Raw genomic sequence first — 18,525 nt, forward strand, 5'->3', positions numbered from 1 at the left:
CCATGGTGATGTCTCTCTTCTTGTTTGGAAAAAGTTTTATTTATTTTTGGAGCCGCCGTACCTGTCGGGCTCTGGAACAATCAGGATGCCACACAGATACTTCATGTTAATGTGGAGAGACAAAAGAGACGAAGACGTGTTTAAAAATCACATCTAAAGCAAAGGCTGCTCCAAGTAGGGATACTATAAAAGCTACTTTTCTAAATTGATACCTAATCTCAGCAATTTTTTTATTAATAAAAATAAATGGTTTACAGATGCCTCTGTTGTGTATTTTTGACGGATATTTAAAGGGATAAAACTCTTGAATTGAGCTTGAGATGGTTTTTTAACTGTCAAAGCTGATAGATGTCAGTGACTTTGTTTCTCATCTGTTCTTGAGTTTCTCAGATCGGTGAATGATTTCAGGCCTTTTTGTTTACTTGGTGCTGCCAGGCTGCATTTCAGTGGTTCTTTGAAATGTCACTATTGTCCCATATTTTCTCCAATTACAGATGACTGCCTATATGTTGAGCCACAGTATAAATAAGTAATGCATTTAGTTTTTTATTTTATTTTATTTTATTCTTTTAATATGAGATCATTTTGATCCTCACTGTAATGGTGCGTTCACGCCAAACGCATCCGACGCTTCCAGTTCGATTCCTTTTCACTTTGAATGCAGACGCTTGACGTTTTGCTCTACGCCGAGCGTTTCGCGCGTCTGGCTTACGTTCAAAGGTCATGTGAAGGGCGCGTCAGCTTTAGCCATTGTTTTCCGCTGGACGCTCTTGACGCTCTTGACGCGCAGAACGCGCTTGGTGTGAACGCACAGTAAGACATGGTCTAAATGATCCCACTGAAGTCTATGACAAATGAATTGGATCCAGTAAATTTGATGGCAGATTAAAACTGATTAAGAATAAATCTGGGTTTTCAAAGTGTTCATTTTTGCACATTTTATCAAAGCAGCTCTTTTAGGTTTTTTTTTTTAGATTTCTTCCCTCTCATAGATTTTTGTTGTTGTTCAGTTTAAGATATATCTGCATTACTGGAGGAAAAAGGTTTGAAATAATATATGCGGGTGAACATTTCATCAATCTTAAAAGCCTGTAATTTTTAACAGGTGTGTGTTCACCTTTGAGTGCTAGTGCAGAGTAGAGAGTGTGTTTTCTGTGTTTGACCCAGTTTGAGGAGAACGAGTCGCCTTCTGAAGGGACTGTGATCGTCTTGTCAACTCTCTTTGATTCCAGAGAGGTACAATCAGACGAGACGAGACGTGTGAACGTGACGTTTGGTCCTGATGATTACGTCGTCTGAATTTTTTTGACTTATAAATCAGGAGTATTCTCATGAACCGATCATTATGCAAATGACCTGCTGAATATCCAAACCAATCATGCAGTGAGTGTAGCGATGAGGTTGTGTTTGATTTAATCAAATAGTTGGCGTTAAATGGGGATTAGCTGATGAATTATGACCGATTAGAGGACCATTTTCCCAACAATTCACATTGTTTATTTAAAATTGATTACGTTAAATCACTATCAAGCAGGATTATAATTCAGTCAGTGATTCTATTGGAGATGATAATATCTCCAGTAGGAGTTTGGCAAAGAAACCCCAACATTAACTTGCAATGACTGATTGTAAAAACCCTCCCAAGGCTCGGTTCGCGTTGTGCAAAGTTTGAGCCCACAACAAGACCAACAACGACTCGCCACGTTACTGAGCCAAAGCTTTCATTTAACTCACTTTTCTTCTCCTTGTTGTCTTCATTCCAGGCTGGGCTTTTCATTAAGCCAGCCTCCAGCTCAAGACAAATGTAGCTCTGGGTGGCCCCAGTTCTGTCTGTGTGTGTGTGTGTTTGTGGGGGATCGATCATTAGGATGTGCAATTCTGTGTAATTCCAGACGGATACTCGCAAGACGAGATGATTTACAAGTGGAGGAAGAACTCAGTGGAGGCGGCCGACCAGAAGTCCTGGCGTCTGTACCAGTTCGACTTCATGGGCCTCAGAAACACAACGGACGTCATAAAGACGACGGCGGGTAAAGGCCGACGCTTACGACCTGGAGTCGTTTTGTGGACACGCATGAGACGATGGTCCCATCTGAACACCAAAACGCTCCTTCAAGTTGTAAAGATTTATGAGCAGAAATGTCTGCATAGATATATATAAACCAAATATATGAAGGAGATAAGACTAGCATGAATGGTTCACTTTCAGAACTGTATGTCAAATAAAATGAAAAGAGCTTAATTTAAAAATTTTGCACAATATTCACCTTTTAACAAAAAACAATTGGTGTCTAAAGAACTGCATAAAAATGGTCAGACTATAAAATGTTCATGTCGCCGGTGTTTTTCTCTTCTTGGTTTTGAAGAGACGAAAATAAAACAAGTTTGAACGTAGTGATGAAATTTTGAGCTTCACATTTAATCTAACGCTGCAGATAATTCAGTGGTTTCTCAGTAGACTTCCATTCATGTGTAAATACTTTAAAGTTAACTAAATTAGAAAGTGGCTGCATCAAGTTTATTTCTGTCTGACCCTGAATGACATGAATCATGATGTGCTTTTAGTTGTTGTCTGATTTTCATTTGCTCCTTTGCCATTGTAGAGTATTGTTTATGTTGTTGACAAAAAGACAAAGAAAAATTATGTACATAAGACTCGAGAAGAAAAACAGACAAGAAGTAACATATGAAAATAAGACTTTAGCAAAGATGCAGTAAGGTTTTTTTTAAGCATGCTAAAATAGAGCCATCTCTTGCTAGACATAATTCTGTGTTCAGACTATCTGAAATTTCCTCTCATTTTATTTTCACACAAATCTTAAAGTGTTGTGCATATTTTCTTTCCCTCTGAATCCATTTCTTAACAGTTTAAAGATTTAAATGACGGCTCTGTAAAACCCTGATCCAAAACCTTCTGACCACACATTTACTGTCATTCACCTGTCGCACTTTTTTAGTCTTTAGTTTTGGTTTCTGTGCAGAAAGACCCCGATGCCGGAGGGAAACAACGACCTGGCATCTCCTTTCTTTACATTTAACTCTGTAGTTTATGGAAGTTAAACTACAAGTTAAACCAGCCTGACGATTATTTGACCACTAAAGGGCTTAAATGTAAAAAGTTAAAAATAATCTGAAAAGGTTGTGGATAGTGGACACATCCTTGAAAAAAAACATTCATATTTCAAACAGGAGCGCATAATTAGTAACACACATCAAAATTCCCTTTTGTTTCCTGTTGCTGAGCTTATTTCTTTCTCAAGACACAGCTCTGATCCGGTGACTCTGCAGGATCCTCATGTCTTAATCTGCTCTGTGGTGTTTTGGCGTTCACAGTGGATCAACACACTGGGCGCAACATGCTTTTCTATTAGGGCGCCGCATTTCTGGACACAGCGCCGGACATTGCTCACGTTTTCCATTAGGAAAAACAAGCAATCTGCACAATCAGAACGACACGTCTGGAAGCTGCAGCAGCAGCATGTGGAACGGAAATGACAAGATTCATATAAATGGTTTGGATTAACACAAACAGTAAGAAAATCTGTGTTTGGTTTGTTACAGGGAAGGTTTTCCTGATGCGACTCAGTACTCAACTCTACTGCTCGACTTTCAGCGTGTGTAATTTGCTCCTTTTTTTATGTTTTTGGTAATTGCCATAATATTTGTAACCTCAGGTGACTACGTGGTGATGACGGTGTACTTTGACCTGAGCAGAAGGATGGGCTACTTCACCATCCAGACCTACATCCCCTGCATCCTCACCGTGGTTCTCTCCTGGGTTTCCTTCTGGATCAAAAAGGACGCCACTCCGGCCAGAACAGCTCTAGGTCATTTATATTTCAGAACATAAGTGCAAAATTTCTACATTTTGTTGATTAGCATTTTACTCATCATCTCATATCACTTTACCTTTTTCCAATTAATTTGTTTTTTTCTAGCGCTGCTTCTGTCGTGTTGTGCCGTTTTTATTTCTGTGCATGCTCTTTCTGTTGTTGTGCAGACCACTGGCACTTATAAAGGTAAATGATTTTACTTTTCTTCACTATTGACTTTATTAATCATATAATTAATTTCTACGCTCATCTGCAACTGCACTGAGAAAAGGAAATGGAGCTCCAATTAAAAAAAAAAAAGTTAATTTCTGTCATAAAATCAAATCAAAGTAAGTTTGTCAAAGTTACTTTATTTACGTTTGTTTAACATAACAACCTAAATGAAATAATAAAAGTACTTTTTAATTTGATTACTCGTGACCAGTTAACACAATATACTTAAGATGAATCGTCTGTTTTGCTTTTTTCAGTGTGTTTTCAAAAGATGAGTTTATGTGTGATCGTATTTATTATTATTATTCGCCATAATACAAGAGCTCGGTCCTGCCAGCAGCCATCACCATCTGCAATAGCGCTTTGAAGAGTTTGGATTAACACGAGCTACAACAACATTTAGTTTCCGTTTGGGATCGTTAAAGTATTCTTGAATTGAATTTGATCTCTGTTGTTTGCTCCATTAGCCAGTACCAGCGTCTGTATGTTGTGTTTTGCCTCGATGCTGTGGTTCCATCATTATATTACACTGGGAAAACTGGGAAAAAATGAAGGGGAAACCTTGGTGCCATCCTGGGATATAAGAGACAAATTAGCATCCAGGTGCTGCTAATTGGATGCACTCAATTAAATAATCATCAACAAGTGTGACCGACTCCATACCAGCAGGAGTTTCTGCAGCGTACAGGTGTGTGTTGACAAAATGCCAGCAGGAAAAACATTAGCAAAACGGCTTGGAGAAGAAATTGTTGCTGCCCATCAATCCTGGAAGGGTTATAAGACATTCTTCAATCTATTTGATGTCTATCGTTGGACGCTGAGGAAATATTTAAGTGGAAAACATTTAAGATAGCTGGCTGGCAATCTTTTTGGTAAATTCCCCGCAGATCAGACTGTGTATGTCTGGAGGAGCTCCATCTCTGACGCTATAAGACTTAGTTTGCATGATAAACGTTTAAGTTTCTGACGTCTACATCAGATAAAGACTGAAATATCACCGTTTGCTTAGAAGAGTTGCCAGGAGAAAATCTCAAGTTTGGCGTACCAGCTCAGGTGTGAGAAGTTGCCTCTAACGTCGTTTTATAAAATATTCTGGTAAATTCAGTTCAGTTGGGGACGAAGTTGCTACATTTTCAGCTACTGTGTTTCACTGTGTGTGAAATAATCCACAAGAATAGAGAAACCTGTTCCACCTCCTCGCCTGTGGTGGCGCTGCAGTAGGGACGCCTGATTGTAACGACACGGAAACCTCTGAAGAAGTCATGAGCGCAACCTCCCTCTTCACAAATTCTAACCAGGTTTTAGTGTTTGTAAGGATTTCTCTTTCATCTTTTTTCCCGCTAGCACTAGACTCTTAGCGTTTGTTTTGGTTGTATTTACCCAGAATGCCCTGCGCTACAGTCCGCTTCCTGCTTCTGGAGCGGTCTCCGGTCCGCTAAGTGCCTGGAAAACAAAATAACAGAGGCGTTGTCACGACCCAGTCAAAGTCCAGACCTCTAACTGACTGGCTAAACTATTAAATCGATGTCGTATTTAGTTTTTATCACAACTCTTCTGACAGTATTGTAGGTGGGAAAGAAATCCTAATCTCTTTAAAGGATGTTCATCAATTTCAATGGCTCATTCAGGAGGAAGACAGTGAATGCATAAAATGACCAAGGTCCGCAGGTTTACTGAGGAAAATGATTAATTTCCTGTAAGGAATCAGTCAACATGGACGCTACTCAGGTGTTTACCTGCTGCTATGGCAACACCTTGAAATGTTTGCCGCAGAAAGGAGGATGAGGGCAATCACAGCGGCAGCCCAGGGATAACGGAAAAGTACGAGATGCCAGATGGTTACCGTGGGAACGCCAGTGAAACAGTAACAGATGTTTTACTTTTTCCCATCCTGACCGGCGTTAAAACTCTTGAATGGAAAAACTTGAATATAAGAAACTAAAAATCGTTCTCATTAAGTACGTCGATACGAGCTTATCGAGGTTTATAAGGCTTTCAGTTTTCAGCTCTTTAATCATAACCGCAGCCGGAAACTCAGATCGATCTGAAAAGGTGTACATTTAAAAGGTACTCAGCTCTTTGGACTGTGATTTTGTTCAATTTAAAAAAAAAGGTTATTTTGCTCCAACTGAATGCATTTCTTTCCTTTTTGCTCTCTCAGGGATCACCACAGTCCTCACCATGACCACTCTGAGTAGTGTGGCCAGGACGTCGTTACCCAGAGTGTCTTACATCACCGCCATGGACCTTTTCGTCACCGTTTGCTTCCTGTTTGTCTTTGCTGCCTTGATGGAGTACGCAACGCTAAATTACTACTCATACAGCATTCAGAGGCCGAGCTACATGGAACCTAAAAGGCTGGTGCGTTCGGCCTGAGCGAGATTCTCTATGTGTGTCAGTCAAGCTTTTACTCTGTGGTTTCCAACTAGGATTAAAACGACTTTGTGACTTACGCATCCGCCCTTTAATTTGACTCCCCAGAGGTTGTGGGTGTTACAGCCCAACAGTGGGATTTATATATATAAAATAGAATTACAGCATAACTGAAGCCCCAAATGTTAGGGCTCCTCTCCTTAGGTGGAGCCATTCGCCGAGCTGAAACAAAAATTAATTTATTTAATTATATAAAAGATCTACAGTGTCTATAAAAAGCACTAACCCCCTTGGATGTGCTATCTTTGTATTGCTTTTAAAATCAATCAACAAAATTTGGCTTTAAGGACAAAAACAAAAAAAAAACTAAACTAAATCCCCTTTAATACAGAAGCTGAAAAAGTATGTTCTCCTCATACTTTTTCCCAACGGTTTTTGTTGAGTTAATTTCCCGACGATTTTCTCGAGATAATAAAAAAACCAAAGTTTGTTTTTTCGAGATCGCGAGATGCTTGGTGTTTATGTTGAGTTTGATTCTATCCTTCAAATTCATGTCGTTTGAGTTATTGAGATTAACTCGACAAAACTATCGGGAAAAGGGAAATCACGTAAAACTGTCAAAGTGAAAATTGATTTCTACAAAAAAAAATATGATGAATAAATAAATATTCAGTGATTGGATAAATTGATGTATTAGGTAATGAAAGATTGAAAGTTGAAATAGAAACATTCAACATTCATTTTTGGATCAGCAGCAAGTCTTTGGTTTATAATTTAATGTAACAATCATTTGTTGTCATACCGTCATTAAGCTCAATTAATTCAGAGCAAATTCATTCAGTTTAAAGTCTACATTTCTGCAAAGATGAGAACTTCTAAGGCAAAGGGGAATATGAATCTATATTCCCAGTAGAACGTAAATTTCATTTAGACATTTATTTTTTACCTCAGACTTCCACCTATAACATCATACAGCACAAATTCCTCCGTCATCCACCCAGACAGCCCCACTTTTACAACAATGAAACCTCGCCCACTTAGGAGACACAAGGTCTACGCCGTACCGCTTCATGCCATTAGTGCATGTAGTGATTTATCATTGTGTCGGTGTCCAGACCGTAAGGACTCGTCCTTTGGGGATTCACTACAGACCGTAGCATACAGTCAGCATTGAGTTTTTCCAACAAGAGTAAACAAATGTCAATTCTTGAAGCTGCAGAATTGTGTTATTATTCTGTCAAGATAAAATGCAACTCCAAATTACAGATGTTTCTCTCTGAAGCAAGATTACAGGTAAAGTGGGGATAAAATATAATCTCAGATTAAATTAATGAATTGCAAAAAATTTGTCTCAGTTGCTTGAAGCTTTTCTAAGAATTCAGTGCTATTCAGTTTTTATTAGTTCTGAGACTGCACCACAGCAGGTGTGCTTCAAAATTTGGGTACTTTTTTGTTGTTATGTTTTGAGTAACTAAAGGGATTAAATTAAAATATGCTCCGTCTGTCCTGATTTGTAAATAATGTATTTTTTCGTTTGTTGTTCATTTAATGTAAATATTCTTGTTTTGCTCATCATTCTGCAGTTGTGCATTCCCAGAAATGGTTTCTCCGATTTTAGTTCTACCCGTCTCAGGGTTTCCCTCTGTGTATTATAAGCCTGGTGAGCCACCAGGCTTTACTTGTGCCCCCACCAGGCTAAAGCATTGCTTATTTAAGTTTTTTTTGTTTTTGTTTTTGTTTTTTTAATGTTTCCAATTTTTAAGACTCTTTGTTCAGGTATTAATTATCCAATATTTTAAGGACACTTAATTATCAAGTGATATTTTCATGTTTCCTGTCAACTTTAAACATTTTTTAACTCAAAAACACAGCTGGCCGACGCTTGGCAAGTTTTCAGGGGGAAACCTTGCAGTTTTTAAGCAGTCTGTCATTCATTGGTCATGGTTGGTCTGGTTTGGTATTCTGTTGCACTAAAATTAAAGATTGAGATCAGCTAAAACCTCCATGACAACCATGTGACGGTCCTGACCAGGATGAAACTCTACAGACTTAACAAACGTCAGTACCCACTGTATGGAGAGTTGGTCCAGTGTTAGCTAGGCGGGGAGGGGAGTAGGCACTGCGAATAACAGAACTGTCCATTTCCCTGGAAATTCAATGTATTTTTTTAGCTGCGAAACATTCAATCTAATTTTACAACATCTTGTGTTTCAGAATTTCTCTTTGCTGGATGTGAGACCTCCTCCGCACACCGTCATCGCTCTAAACAATGCCATGTACTGGCAGGAGTTCGAGGACGCCTGCGTCTACGAGTGTCTAGACGGGAAAGACTGCCAGAGCTTCTTTTGCTGCTTTGAAGAATGCAAAGGAGGCGCCTGGCGAAGAGGAAGAGTCCACATAGACCTAATGGAACTGGACGCGTACTCGCGTGTGTTTTTCCCCACGTCCTTCTTGCTGTTCAACATTGTGTACTGGGTCGGATATCTCTACCTTTAGTACAACACACTCGGCAGAAAAGTCAGAAAGTAATGGGTTTTAGTGGTGATGTAAGGAACTACGACAGCAAATAAGCTGTTCAGAAGGAGCTACCTGGATAAGAGAGCAACATCCAGCCTGTTTCTGCAGGTGGAGGTTTCTTCTGTGGAGACATTAGGCGTGATGGTCCAGCACAGCAGAGTTTCCCCTGTGTGTGCTGTGTCGACTCAGAAAGGACTGTGAAGACAAATGGGCAGCGAGCCGCACACCGGGACCCCAGTCTGCTCAGGCAGGTAGACGTCTCTGTGCTGTAGGAATACTGTTATCCAGCCGTCGGTCGAGTCGAGCCAATGAAAATCCAAGGACACACAAACCGTTCCTAGTGCCTTCCTTTGGAGGGGTAGATACCATCCGTAACAATAATCAGGGAGTTATCATTTATAGAGTAGATCGGGAGAGCCTGGCTTTGACTGATTATCAATAAGTTTATGAAGTAGTCACGTGGTACAATAAACACACTTATTATTGAAATACTTTCACTGTTACTTTCAGCTATTTGATGGGACTAGCTATGAGGTGTTACTCGTATCAAGGTTTTACATTTTTGCAGTTATATTTGGTTTGCAGTCCTTTTAAAACCTTTTACTTCTAAATTTAAAATGTCCACCTGGATATTTTTTTTTACTTATTTTAATTCTATGCAGTTCTTTAAATGTCCTGTGACTTAAACAATTACTGTAGTAACCCGATATTGGCTGTAAAGCGCAACGTCTCCCCTTTCAGAAGCAAAAGTTGGAATTTTGTCAGATAGCGCTACGTGTGGCAGAGTTAAGGTACTACAGGTTTGGCTGGATCACTGGCGCTCCGTTTAGGACTTAAAGGTTTAATAATATGCCAGACAAAGTTCCAGAGTAATGTATGTTTTCTCTGACTGTGTGCATCATAGAAAAATGCAGCTTGTCCCCTCCCCCACCTGTTACTGCACACTGCAGCTGGTTGAACGAAGGCTGCTACCATTTTGCCTCTGCCTTCACAAAGTAAGACAAACTCGACCGCTTAGAAATATTTCTGGACTTGAAAAACACCCAACACCATATGATCCGCTCGGCGTTCCAACTTTAGCACCTCATTTGTTAGACTTGATATATTTATTGGGTGTTTATTCTATAAACTATACTCATAATTATAAGTACTTCAGCAGAAATATAAATAATTGTTGCTTTTCTATTTACGCACAAGCAGTTATGTCAAGTTTTAAATTTTGTAAAAAAAAATTTTTTACATTATTACAACGATGAATGACACGTTCTGCCATTTTTACTCTCGATTATAATCCATGTTAGTAGCTCTGTTTGTTGGTTTGTTTCTTAAAGGTTAAAGGTTAAGATTTTTAAGGTATATTGGTTTTAAACGTGTTAATTTAAGGCAGATGGATGGACGCCATGCTAGTGTCGACTCCATATTTCATTCTGTGAGGTGTTGATGTAGGTTTTCATTGTATTTAGGTTTGTAATGTCAGTTTCTTTCTGGCTTGTTTTCTTATAGGGATCATTTATTTAGTTTAGTCTGTTTCAGATAAGGATAACTTGCCTTAAAACAAATATATATAAATGTTTAGTCTGAAAATGGTTTGATATCATGCAGTTCCTCTCATCAAATGTGACCAAGAAGTACAAAAACACACTTGTGACTTACAGCCACCTTCAATATTTATTTTTTTACAAAAGCAAACCTCCTTACTGTAAAGTTCAAACCTTGTTTAACCTCCTATTTCACAATCTCACATTGTGTTTTCATTGTATACCAATTGTAACTCATGCAACACAAACATACACACATCCACAGACACTCACACACACTGAAATAAATAAGTAAGGAATTATGTTAATCTGTTCAGCATATTAGGTTAAATCTAATAGGATTATACATTATCTGTGGGCCCAATCACGTTTATTGGGCCTCATCGTTGTCGCCTCCTAATTTGCTTGGATGCAAACAACTGACAATTATCCTGATGAGGTTTTGCCACATTTGGAGATTGAATGATTGTTTTAATATAAACTGGTTATATAGCAATTTAATTTTCCTATGTTCTCACTCGACGCTGAGTGGGTTACTTTAACCCACTCAGCTGATTTACCTCTGAAAATAACTAGGGAGCCGAGTGTCTTTTTTAACAAATCGTGCTTTTTGCTTCAGCCAGTAAACTTTATCACACCACTAAAACACACAATCTTGCTAAGTATTTTGGATCTAGGTTCTAGTGCAAAAATCTTAGAACGCTTAAAATAAAACAAAACTAACTTAAAAGTAACTTTTCAGCTTGTTTAAATATCGATGACAAAGTACTAGTTTCACTGGCAGATTATTTTACTAAAAAGACATTTTTCCCATGTTATAAGTGAAATAATCTGCCAGTGGAACTAATACTTTATTATAGATAAATAGTAAGGAAATATTGACCTAAAACAAGCTCCTATATCTTGCTGAAAATGTACTTTAAGTTAGTTTTGTCTTGTTTTAATGTTCTAACATGTTTGCACTAGAAACTAGATCAACAATATTTTGTAGGATTTCATGTTTTTTGAACTTTGTTTCAGACTGTCTTTGTTTTCCTGTCAGTTGTTTCACACAAGTGCCACGTCGTTTCTTTGCTGGTAGAGGAAAATCTTAAAACCCCGACGTCTACCAGGTTCTGAACTCCAACAGAACCTGGCAGTACAGCACATCCTGTACTGCACACAGAACAGGATGCGCGCAGCGGCCGGTTACCGTGGCAGATTTAAAGCTAACGACTCCCTGCCTCTCTTTTAACTCCTAGAGGTAGCATCACTGCATGGAGACTGATTAACTAATCAAACTGTAGCATTATGCAGTCAATGTGAAACTGAGTGGTCACTGTTACGTTACTGGAGGAAATCGCCGCACCGACAGAGGAGGGCAGAGTGGCTGCTGATCAACAAGATGCTGAAAAGTGTAATGAAAGTGTGATTGCTCATTCAGCCTGACAGCAGCACTTCTGTTTTGTTCCTTTGTTTGGCATTCAGGGTGATTAATAGATTGCATAACCCGTCACATTAGGCATTTATACGGCTGTTATTTGAATGCAACACTGTGCTTTTAATGCGTTTTGCTTTGTTAGTCAGACTCTGTCTTTAACAGCTGTACAGATGTTTAGTCTTCAAACTGTTTGTAGGATGAAGATTTGTCCAATAAGGCGTCCTTCGAGATGCTACGCTTGTCGTTAGAGAGATGGTTCAAAAAGAAACTGTGAAATGAGGGTAAAAGGTGTCGGCAGTATCTTATCTTCATTCTACAGAATATAAATCATGATTAAATGGACCCAGAGGTCGTTGCTAACGGCTCGTCTGATTATGGCTGAAACCACAGCAGACTCCTACCACTGAAAACAACTCCAGTCTTTAAAAAAACACATTGATAATTTATGCTAACACTACTTTGTTAACATTTAAATTGGTAGATCATTTACACAGCAGCCGATGATTATTCACAGAGGAAATAGAGGTTTGGGGTGACATACACATCAGATACATTGTCCATATATCAATATTGTAGATACAATTTTAGTCATTTTAATCTCTTCAGCTCTGTACCTGTAAATGGTCTCTTCCTATTTTGATTTCATAACTGTAATCAAACTTTTTCATCACCTAAAGACCTTCCACACTGCAAAAACACAAAATCTTACCAAGTATTATTGGTTTAGATTTCTATACTTGATGAAAAAGTACAGTCTGTTGACTCATTGATTCACTTATAACAATAAATATACCAATGGGGAAAAAAACCTTTTCCTTCAATATTAAGCAATTATTGACTTAAAACAAGTTTCTATATTGTGCTGAAAAGTTACTTGTTAGTTTTATCTTATTTCAAGTGTACTAAGATATTTGCACTAGAAACCACACCAATAATATTTGGTAAGATTTTGTTTTGGGCTTCTTTTTTTTTTCTTTTTTTTTTGCAGCACATATCAATACATTTTCCTTTGCAGTAAATTATTACAAGTTATAAAGATAATCATAAATGCTCATATTCATCAAATCTCGTAATTTGGGTTCTGGTGCTCGGTTAGGTTGGAGCTCATCTAGATTAGGATTAGGATTCTTAATCAAACTAGAATAACCAAATGATGAACTGAGTTGTTGTTCTTAAAGCATATGAAACTTCCTTCACGCAGATTTGAAATTGATGTTCCTAAAACGTTTTAGTGCAAAGCTACAAGATCTTTGTGTCTGCAGGTTCCCACCAAAGAGTTAAATCTTTTTTGGGTTTTTAATTGACCTCATGTATATTTTCGATTAACACAGGAGCCAAAAAGTTCGCAGCGCTGGCAGTTTAACACCGGGATGGTGTGAAACATCTTTAACAGGCTGAGCCTCTCTGGCTGGAGGATTTCCTCCACAGCAGTCACTGCTGATGCCACTGATGATTCTCTACTCTCACAAGTGTAAATTGCGTCTGGCAGCATAGAAAGCTGTGAAACTTAATGCAACACGACAGAGACCGTTTCTGCTTTTATTTCCCTGTAATATTCCAAAAGAAGTTAAATGTTTCTGTCGGTTCATCTGTGAGTTACCTGTAGTTTCTGCTGCCTTGTTCACAAAACACAGGCTGCAGTACGAGCCCCGTCTCTGGGGGGCGCCACTGGTCGCAAACGCTTGAGCTTTCAAAGATTAAGCCTGCGTCATGAAACGAATGGCGGCGGCAAGTGGACCTCAGCGGTGTGTGTTGGAAATCTGTTTCTGAAATGCATTCACTTCCACCAAAACTGAAACACACCAGACTGAAGAGCAGCGATCTGCTCTGTCTCTGCAGACTCCACTGCCTGAACGGCAGGAAACGACGTACCGAAGAGTTCGGTGGTCGCCGAGGCACACACTTGATCTGCAACACCGGCTCACCCTTACACAGCCTGGCTAAGTCTCTTCTATCACCTGGCAACAGCACAGGGGCAGCAGAAGGCCTCTTCATCCTGCCTCAGTGTTTTGTGAAAAAGACTTTTGAGTATCTTGAAGAAGCCAAAGGCCTAATCCCTCGTCTTAATAAAGAACGCTTTGTGTTAGACACGTCTCTCAACACATTCTGTACTGAGAATCTACACTTCTCAACATATTTTACTCAAAAAATCTTGTTTCAATCCAACTTAAGGCAATGATGTTCCAGCATCCACCTCCAATGCATCTTGTTCACGTGTGTAAAACTCGAGGCCTGTGGGCCAAATTTGGTCCACCATAGCTTTTGATGTGGCCCTCTAGATTATAGACTCAAATATTATGTTATCAGTCAATTTAATGCAGGTTCTTTTATCTGTTTACTACCAAATTATATCAATCAGTCCCTTCAGTTTTTTGAGAATTATCATGGAAATTCACACAAAATCAACAAATCCCCACACTTTTTAGTGTGAACACTTAGGCATTTATTGCAGACTTTGCTAAAAAAAAAAAAAAAAAAAAAAAAATCAAAATTGATTATTGATTTTTATTGCAAAAAAAAATCACAAAATCCTAGAAGGACTGAAAAGATGTTCAATAATATTTAATTGTAAGAATTTGTTGATATTTTAACAGTTTGTGAACAGGTTTTATCGATACATTCTGGCACATCCGGCCCTTTAAGAGCGTTCGCGATCTTGATTTGGCCCAAAACGAAAATGAGTTTAAACCCCTTTTATAGAGAATAAACTTGGACATTTCAAAAGATTTACCAGAATTTTTTGAATTCTGGTCAATTCAAAAGATTTACCAACTCTGATTCTACACACATTCACCATTGTTCTGCTCAAATGTCGGCGCAATAACCCATCAGTTACTTAATCTATGCACGCGTTTTGTCTGCGCCGACAAAGATGCACTTGAGTGGCTTCGTTTACAAGTAGCCCAAGTAACTTTCTGATACATACAACCTACAAACATTTTTCAACGTAAAGCTACTCATTTAGCGTTACACTTTAAGTCCCTGAAGGTCAGTTGATCACCAAATATGGACATAAAAAAACCCGATAATCTGTTTAGACGCAGTTAAAGTAAGTCCAACACCTTTCCTCCCAGTCTATATGCACTATACAAAACAGGACCAACACAGATGTGATAGCTCCACATCTCAATTACTTCACATTTAGAAACATTTACCACACAATTTAGATGCATCAGTAAACACAACAGGAGAGGACCATGCTGCAAAGACGCTTTATTATCATGAATAATGCTTCCCAATTGATTATTAACCCTAAGAACTATCATGTCAGAAAATTCCTACAGGCATCAGCCTAGTTTTCTCTATAAATGTGTTCTGTGCTGAGGCACTGTGGTTTACTTCAGAAGGTACTTGGAGACGTGAGAGTAGATGCCCTCTGTCAGGAGGAATACAGTTTGGTGATTCAGAGACTATTGAGGCATTTTCAATGGATGAATCAGAGGCAGAGAAAAGAAAAAAGAAATTTATTTTCCTTTTTCTTTTTTTCACATATACTGATAAACTAAGTATGAAATAAAGAGGATGCTGGCAGCTACTTGAGATGGGGGGCCTTGCAATGAAGTCAGACATATTGGCTCCTGTAACATGATACTATTATAAGATATATGACTGCAAAAACACGAAACCTTACTGAGTATTTTTGTCTTGTTTCCAGTGAGACCATGTTTGTACACCTGAAATGTACAAACATTTCAGTTTTGTCTTGAAATAAGACAAAACTGCCTGAGAAGCAACATATCAACAAGATAGTTCGTTTTCAGTTAATCATTTAATATTGATGCAAAGTACCATCTCAATTGTCCGATTATTTCACTTATAATGAGGAACAGATGTTTTATTAGAGAAAAAAATCTGCCACTGGTTCTAGTACTTTTGAATCAACATTAAGGATCAAACTCCTATTTCTATGGAGTGAAAAGTTTCTTGTAAGTTAGTTTTGACTTCTTTCAAGCTTATTAGAATGTTTGCATTAAAATCTAGATCAATAATACTTAAGATTTAGTGTTTTTGCAGTGTGAGACAGATTAAATCTCTTGTTCTCAAAGTCTCTCCAGCAGACCTGTACTTGCACCAATAAGCGCAGAATGCTAAAACAATGATTCTTTTGTAGTCTATGTCTTTTGCAAGTAAACTCCATTACCTTTTAATGTGAAATGTGACATTTTTTGACAAAGTTGTGTTGGTCAAACTGGCAAAAATAATTTTCCTCTGGCAGTCGCCGCTTCTCCATGACCAGCATTTGTTTTCTGATTGTTTTTCTTGATCGTTTTCCCATCGTGTCCCTCAACCAGACAGCACACAATGCAGTATTACTACCCCAAACATTGGGGAAGCAAAGAGGGGGATTCAGACTGGGATCAGGTCCCAGCTCTTGTTTGTCACTCCAAGGCTGAGCCTGGAAACAGATAGTCAGAATACCGGCCCAGGGTGCCGCGTCATCTGCGCCGAGGATAACCACGACTTATGCAGATCCGGGGCGTCCATGACGCCGAGCTGGCGATGAGGAGGTAAACTCATCCCTCTGTCGCCGATGTTCCGTGTCAACATCTTTAAAACTAATATTGCGTGTTTAGTGATTCGCCTTGTTTTGGCCCTTAAGCAGACACAATATTCAGCATATTAGAGCATTTTTTTGTTTTGGTTTTTTTTTGTTGTTGACTGACGTTCAATAAACTAAGTGCAAACACTGCTCCGCTTTCGGTGAGCATTGTCGGAATAAATAAGCCAAAGACTCTTCTGTTCAGTTTACTCTGCCATACCGGAACCTTGTCTTCTGTATGTCGTACTTTAGCTGCCAAACTTACAGCGTAACAAATATCAATGTTTGATACTCTGAAGGTGTTAGGGTTAGCCCTAACCCTAGCCATTCGTGTATCGATGAACAATCTTTGTGCTAAAGTACTCCAAGACTTCTGAAAGGTTTTCAACTTCTGTATTTCTTTTGTCTACACGTTTTCTCTTCTTATACAGCTGATACTTCGCTTAATCTGCTTCAATCCGCTCAGACCTGTGACATCAGTGTAACATGCAGTACAGTATATGTGTCATATCCAGTGGTACGGTGGAGTACAAGTGTAAGAGTGTCCTGTGAGTGTGTGTGCTTTTTTTACATGTCGTTCTTTTGGCTTAAGCTTTTCTGATTCATTCCCAATGTTCCTGCTTTTCCCCCCCCCATACTACTGTCACTTTTTATATCTGGAATGTGCGATAATGATAAAAAAAATGAATTAAAAGTTTTTTTTAGAAACATAAAGGAGTGTAATCAATTTTTGTTTACAATTAAAGCAATTATTCAAAGCAAATTTGCAGCATTTACTTAGTTTCCTGAAAACCTGAGATGAGGAGGAGACGTTGGCTTTTTTATCTCAGGACTTTTTCTCATTTACTTGCTCAGATCAGCCAAAACAGGAGGCCGCTGTTGGCCATCTGCCTTCCACTTTTCTGAGAATGTCTTTCCCTTTGCGCTGACAATCAATTCATAAAACAGATTTAAAAGTTAACTATCCCCTTCGTGACTCAGTATTTACAACATGTGTCAGAAAATAATGCAGTGACTGTCATCTTCTATCGCTGCTGCTTCTCAGCAAAAACAATCATAACAGTGAAAGAAAAACATTTATTAAAGGTTGTTGGGGGGTTTTTTGTCTTAAATTGAAACAAAGTGTCGCCACGTCTGCCTTTAAATTTAATTCCCCGTGTCTGAAATCCAATAAGGCTTTTCAATCCAGAAGTACAGAGCAGCGACATGATTGGCTGTCCCTGGGAAAACACCTATAAATAAATCAACAAATTGTTTTTTTCTTACTGTTTTCCCGCAGGTCAAAACACGAGTCCCAGCTTTGTGTTTTGCAGCCACACAAAACATCCAGGACTTAACACAACCGTTTATTGCATCTAAAGGTCGATTTTTCCGAATTACACTTACATGTCAGAAATAAAGACGTAAAGCCTTCTTCCGAGGCCGAACCCGGCTCAGGTGGAGACAGTGTTTCAAGATGTGTGAAGCCACGGACGAAAACCGCCATCACCTCGAGCTGATCATTCACAGTGCTTCACTTTTCCTGACAACAGGATGCCTCCATTTTGAACGAACTGCAGAGTGAAAGTAAATGGGTATTTATCACAGTGTGCCTCCGTGAAATGAGCCATTAAACCAAACATCATAAATGGTAAATGGACTGAATTTACACAGTTTTTCTGGTTCCTCAGCACCGAACGCTGGAGCTACGTTTAACCTGTGGCATCCACAAACAACATGCACCGAAAGGAAGCTCACAACTTTCTGATTACCAGAGGACTTTATTATGCGACGTATTTCATGTAAAGAGGAATAAGCACTCTAGTTAACTTTTTAAGCTCTGTGCTCGCACCCATAGTCTCTTTCATCAAGCACACAATGCTGAGATAAACTGGCATTTAGAATTTCCAGGCTGATGAAGAAATTCTGTTTGTGTTTTCATCATAGCCTTGTTAATTTTGTTTTACAAATTTTACCACATTCTGCTCATTTTTCTGTAGCTGAGCTTCCATTGACTGTATAATTGCACAATTTGATATATCAAATATGAATTTAGAAACATAGCAATTTCAAAACAAAAATAATCTTGTTTTCTGATTAAATGTTTTGGTG

The 18,525-nt window shown here is 38.7% G+C and overlaps 1 protein-coding gene across 1 annotated transcript in view; it reads left to right on the top strand.

The window, feature by feature from the left end:
• Positions 1 to 10,520, top strand: part of gabrg3 (gamma-aminobutyric acid type A receptor subunit gamma3) — a 40,207-nt gene extending 29,687 nt beyond the window's left edge. Inside the window, exons 7-11 of the mRNA XM_007568419.2 lie at positions 1,893 to 2,030; positions 3,675 to 3,827; positions 3,939 to 4,019; positions 6,208 to 6,407; positions 8,634 to 10,520. Coding sequence (XP_007568481.1) covers positions 1,893 to 2,030; positions 3,675 to 3,827; positions 3,939 to 4,019; positions 6,208 to 6,407; positions 8,634 to 8,915 — 854 coding nt within the window. The 3' untranslated portion in view covers positions 8,916 to 10,520. The remainder of the gene's footprint in view (positions 1 to 1,892; positions 2,031 to 3,674; positions 3,828 to 3,938; positions 4,020 to 6,207; positions 6,408 to 8,633) is intronic.
• Positions 10,521 to 18,525: the final 8,005 nt, after the last annotated feature.

The sequence above is a fragment of the Poecilia formosa genome, unplaced genomic scaffold, assembly GCF_000485575.1.
Source record: "Poecilia formosa unplaced genomic scaffold, Poecilia_formosa-5.1.2 Scaffold222, whole genome shotgun sequence".
NCBI lineage: Eukaryota > Metazoa > Chordata > Actinopteri > Cyprinodontiformes > Poeciliidae > Poecilia > Poecilia formosa.